General features: G+C 56.5%; 1 protein-coding gene across 1 annotated transcript; it reads left to right on the top strand.

The window, feature by feature from the left end:
- Positions 1-225: 225 nt before the first annotated feature.
- On the top strand, positions 226-4,220 carry LOC311623323 (NACHT, LRR and PYD domains-containing protein 4-like; the record flags this gene model as incomplete). The annotated part of the gene is made up of 1 exon (XM_084885332.1): positions 226-4,220. The coding sequence occupies exon 1, from the start codon at positions 1,278-1,280 to the stop codon at positions 4,218-4,220; it is 2,943 nt and encodes a 980-aa protein (XP_084741458.1). The 5' UTR covers positions 226-1,277.
- Positions 4,221-5,756: the final 1,536 nt, after the last annotated feature.

Genomic DNA, 5,756 nt, shown 5'->3' with positions numbered 1-5,756 from the left:
CTGAAATCAATGAAAAAAATGTTTCATTGCTGAAAGAATTTAAATTTTTTTTTAATGCTGAAAGAATTCCCTTTAAGATAAGAAACAAGACAGTCATGCCCTCTGTTACCAATCCTATTTCAAAGTAATTCTCAAGTCGAAACAGGTGTGGCTCAGTGGATAGATTGTCGGCCTGCGGACTGAAAGGTCCCAGGTTCGATTCCGGTCAAGGGCATGTACCTTGGTTGCGGACACATCCCAGTAGGGGGTGTGCAGGAGGTAGCTGGTCGATGCTTCTCTCTCATCAATGTTTCTCTCTATCCCTCTCTCTTCCTCTCTGTAAAAAAAATCAATGAAATATACTTTTTAAAAAAATTTCTCAAGGTATAGCCAGTTCGGGGATGAGACTCTGAAAGAAAAAAGCAGAATGGATAAACTGTGATATGTTCATACATTTATGTCCTGTAAGGCAGGAAAAATAGTAAGTGGCTGCACACACAAATTTAACTCTACTACATCTCAAGAACATAACAAGAAGCAAAAAAAAAAAAAAAAAAGTCTTAGAAGGATTTTTTCATTATAAAATTCAAACCAGGGAAAACTACATACATCTCTTAGGGCTGTGGTTGACAAACTGCGGCTCGAGAGCCACTCGCAGCTCTTTGGCCCCTTGAGCATGGCTCTTGCACAAAATACTACAGCCTGGGCTAGCCTATTTGGAATAAGTGGCGTTAGAAGAAGTTGAAGTTTGAAAAAATTTGGCTCTCAAAAGAAATGTCAATCGTCGTGCTGTTGCTATTTGGCTCTGTGGACTAATGAGTTTGCCGACCACTGGGCTAGACGAATTTCATAATCATTTAGATTAAGAAGAGAGTCATTCCTGTTGCCTAAATTAGCCGGTTTGGAGAGATGGGAAGAAACTTTCTACAACTAGAAACTCTGGGATTCACTCCGCCATGGAAATCCTGGTCAGAAGTATCTACTCTGGTAGGAAACCAGGAACTAAGAGCTAGACCCCACCCACCCAAGGTGTGGGCATGAAAACAAAAACAAAAACAAAAAAAAGAGGAATTGGTTTCACCTATTCTTAGGCCTGGGCATTACAAGCCCCCTTGAGCCAATGGAAGGAGAGCAATTCATGGGCCAATCACAGGGCTCCAGGGCCTATTTCCTCCCAGCTCCAGCAGCCACTCATTAAGAACCCGCCAGGTAGGCGTGGAGGGGTTTCATTTAGTCCTTGTTCCGGGTAGTCCCCTCTCTCTCTCCCTCTGAAGACTGTGATCTCAGTCCGGCTGGCGATGGCATCCTCCTTCTTTTCGGAATTCGGCCTCCTGTGGTACCTGAAGGAGCTCAGCCAGAAGGAGTTCAGCAGTTTTAAGGAGAAACTCAAGCAAGAACCTCTGCGCCTCGGGCTCCAGCAGATCCCCTGGGCTCTCGTGAAGAAGGCCACCCGGGAAGGCCTGGCCGCCCTGTTGATCCTTCGTTATACAGAAGCGCGGGCCTGGGACGTGGCCTTCACCATCTTCCCCAAGATCAACCGGGAGGACCTCTGCCAGAAGGCCAGGAAGGAGCGTGGAGGACATGCGAAGGCCTACCGCGCTCACGTCCAGGAGAAATTCGGCGATGTGTGGTCCCGGGACACCGTCCCGCGCGGTCACGGACACGTCGACAGGGCGCTCACCCAGAGAGAGCAACGGTGCCTGGAGCATCTCTTCACCCCCGGGGAGCCCGGGAGACGGACGGTGATCCTGACAGGCGCCCCAGGGGTGGGCAAGACCACCGTCCTGGCGAAGCTGATGGTGGCCTGGGCGGAGGGCACGCTCTACCAGGGGCGGTTTTCCTACGTGTTCTATCTGTGCTGCCGGGAGGAGGCGCGGCGGGCGGCGGCCACCAGCCTGGCTGCCCTGGTCTGCGGGGGCTGGTCCGACTCCCTCGCCCCCGCCGCTGACATCGCCTCCGAGCCTGAGCGGCTCCTGTTCATCCTCGACGACTTGGGCTTTGAGGAGCTGGCACACGACCTGGACAAGCCCGAGTCAGACCTGTGCGGCGACTGGATGGAGCCACGGCCCGTCCGGCTGGTCCTGAGCAGCCTGCTGAGGAGGAAGCTGCTCCCGGAGGCCTCCCTGCTGGTGGCCACGGAGCCCGCCTACGTGCGTCTCCTGGAGCCCAGGCTGGGGCGCCCGGAGATCCAGACCCTCCCGGGGCTCACGGAGGACGAGATGCTGCTGAGCTTCGGCCGCATGTTCGGGAGGAGGCGGTGGATGGGCGTCCTCACCTTCCAGCTCGTCCGGGCCAACAGGCAGCTGCTGTCCATGTGCCAGATCCCGGCCCTGTGCTGGGCCACAGGGGCATGTCTGAAGCAGGAGATGGAACGGGGGAGGGACCCAGCGCTGGCGTGCCGGCGGGCCACCTCGCTCTATTCCTCCTTCGTCTTGAACCTGTTCATGCCCAAGGGGGCCCCCTGCCCATACGAGAGGAGCCGGGCCCGGCTGGAGGGCCTGTGCGCCCTGGCCGCCGAGGGCATGTGGAGCGGCACGTCTGTGTTCGGGGAGGAGGATCTCCAGAGACACGGGCTGGTGGGCCCTGACATCCCCGCCCTGCTGGACGCCAAGGCCCTTCTCCGGGGCCCCGGGGGCTCCTCGTACACCTTCCTGCACCTGTGCATCCAGGAGGTCTGCGCCGCCCTGTTCTACTTTGTCAAGGCCCACGGGGACCGCCCGAACCCGTCGATGGGCCGTGTCGGGGCCATGCTGGCCGCCCACATGAGCGGGACCAAGGCCCAGTGGCTCTTCCTGCCGTGCTTCCTCTTCGGCCTCCTGAACGAGAAGGAGCAGCAGAAGCTGGGGGCCTTCTTCGGCGCCCGCCTGTGCCCGGGGGAGGTGCGGCGGGCCGTGGAGCGGCACCTGCGGGGCGTCCGGGAGGGCCTCCGGGGGTGGCTGGACGCGCTGGTGCTGTACTACTGCCTCTTTGAGATGGAGGACGAGGCCTTCGTGCGCTGGGCCGTGGACCTGTTTCCGGAGGCGTCCTTCCTGGTCACCCACCCCACGGACCTGGTCGTCCTCGCCTACTGCCTGGGGCACGGCTCGGCCTTGAGGAAACTTGGCTTCTCCATCCACGGCGTCTTCGTGGCCACCTCCAGGACAGATGACCAGCTCCTCTATTGGGATAGCATCTGCTCCGTGCTCACGGCGAAGGAGAGCCTCGAGGAATTCCGAGTGAGTGACTGTCACCTCTCCGGGCCGGCCCTGGTGACCCTGATCAATCATCTGAGGCACCCCAGGTGTCGCCTTCCCATGCTGATGATGAATAATGTTTCCTTCTCCGCGGAAAGCTGGTGTTTCTTTGAGGTGTTCAGTCATAGCCCGGGGTTAAAACACCTGGATCTCAATGGCACCAGCATCTCCCATGATGACTGCAAGTTGCTGTGTGATGCCTTGAACCACGCCGCCTGCAACATCGAGAAGTTACTGCTGGCGGGGTGTGGCCTCTCACCGGAGGACTGTGAAGGCTTCAAGGAGGTCCTGACGAGGAGCACGACGCTGAAGATTCTCGACTTATCCTACAACTGCGTGGGCCACGGGCTGTCCCTGCTGTGTGAGGCCCTGTGCCTGCCAGCGTGTGCTCTGAGGGGCTTGGGGTTAGTTGGCTGCCAGCTCAAGGAACCTTGCTGGGAACACCTCCGAGACGCCGTCCTGGGTAACGGGAACTTGGCCCACCTAGACCTCAGCATAAACGACCTGAAAGATGAAGACTTGAACCTTCTCAGCGAGGCCTTGAAACAGCCATCCTGCTCCCTGACGTCCCTGGGTTTGTCGAACTGTTCCATAACTGCCAATGGCTGTCGGGACCTCGCCTCCATCCTCACGGGAAACCCAAACCTGAGAATTCTGCAAATCGGGCGCAACAACATAGAAGACGACGGCGTGAGGCTGCTGTGCGAAGCTCTGCTGCATCCCAGCTGCCACTTGGAGCGGCTTGGGCTGGGGGCGTGCCAGCTGACCAGTGCCTGCTGCGAGGACCTCGCATCTGTTCTCACCAAAAGCCGATGCCTCAAGGAGCTCCACCTGGCCGGGAACCCCTTGGACCGCCGCGGGGTGCAGCTGCTGTGCGCCGCCCTCAGGCACCCAGGGTGCGGGCTGCAGACTCTGGGGCTGAATAAAGCTGAATTTGACACAGAAACCCAGGAGCTCCTCATGGCCGAGGAAGAGAGAAACCCGTGCTTGACCATCACCCATCAGTGACAGGACAGGCCTGGGACCAGAGGGGTCAGCGTGGGCTTGCAAGCAACTTGGACTTTCAGACTCAACAGCAGCTTCCAAGGATAAGTATCAGAGCATTCCCCACCCCCCTATGTGAGTGCGCACGCGCGCGCGCACACACACACACACACACACACACACGCACACTCACACACACACTCACACTCACTCACACACACACACACACACACACTCACAAACACACACACACACTCTCACACTCACACACGCACACTCACACACACTCTCACTCTCACACTCACACACGCACACTCACACACACTCTCACTCACACACACACACACACACACTCACAAACACACACACACACATACCTGCTCTGTGCCCAGGAACCACAAATTACTGACCCCGGCTCTCCGACTCTCCCCGGACCCTGTTCAGATGTGTTTTATAAATTGTGAATGAATGGGGGTTTTATTTGCTTTGTGACTTTGTGGCTAGCCATGGGGAGGCCTTGGAGATAATGAATGGCTCCCTCCTGTTTCACAATGACCTGTTAAACCCTCAATAAAGTTTTGTATCTTAAAAATATATATATAATTCCTTGAAATGTGTAGAAAAAGATTGGGAAGGTATCCTAATGAAGAGTGGATATGCTAATTGGCCATCACTCCACCACAAAGATGGCTGCACCCACAGCTGAGGCCAAGTTCCCATAGGAGCCTTAACCAGCAATCAGCAGGGACCTGAGGCTACACCCTCCCCCGCCTCCATGGAGCTTGACAGGGGACCTCAGGCTGCTCCCCCTACCCTGGCACCAGGCTGGGGGACCTCAGACTGCACCCCCTCCAGGTGGGGCTTGACAGGGAACCTCAGGGCATGCCCCCCACCCAGTGGAGCTTGACAGGGGACCTCAAGGTGCACCCCCAGTGCTGGGTCAGGGGAACTCAGGCCAGGGCCCCCGTCCTGTACTGGGCTAGGGGGACCTGAGGCTATGTTCCCTGCCTGGCGGGGCTTGACAAGGGTGGGACTGGACGGGTCAATGGGATGGGGAGGGGGTAGGAGTCGACTGGGTCTGGGTCTCACGCAATATTGAGGTGCATGTGGGTGGGTGGGGACTTGACTCTGGGTCCCATGGTGAGCCCCAGTCTGACAGGAGGAAAGTTTTCATATACATTTTACTAGTTTTCTTTAATCTCTGACACTTCTACGTAGAGAAAGGGCAATAAACTTCAAAAACAGTATTACAAAGAAAAGATGGCCCTGTGTTTGGGGTAGTTGATGCCTGCTGCTTTGTATGGAGCTGTCTTTTATATGTGAGGCTGGACAGGAGCCTCGTGATGGGTGGAGGTAACCCCAGGCTCAGAGCCACAGGGCCACCTGGGACTCTTCCCCCACAGCTGGCCCTTTGGACCAGGGAATACTGGGCCAAGCCCATGAGCCTGGACTTGGTGACAACACACTGGTTCTAGAGCTGCCTTTGATCAGCCCTTTTGATCCAATTTGATTTTTAAGATGTAATGTTGTGTAAGATGGCTGGCCCCGGCATCTGGACCA

The sequence above is a fragment of the Pipistrellus hanaki genome (assembly GCF_964339955.1).
Source record: "Pipistrellus hanaki genome assembly, chromosome: 5".
Lineage (NCBI taxonomy): Eukaryota > Metazoa > Chordata > Mammalia > Chiroptera > Vespertilionidae > Pipistrellus > Pipistrellus hanaki.
The sequence above is the reverse complement of the archived record's forward strand: the minus strand, read 5'-3'. Positions and strand labels throughout refer to the sequence as shown.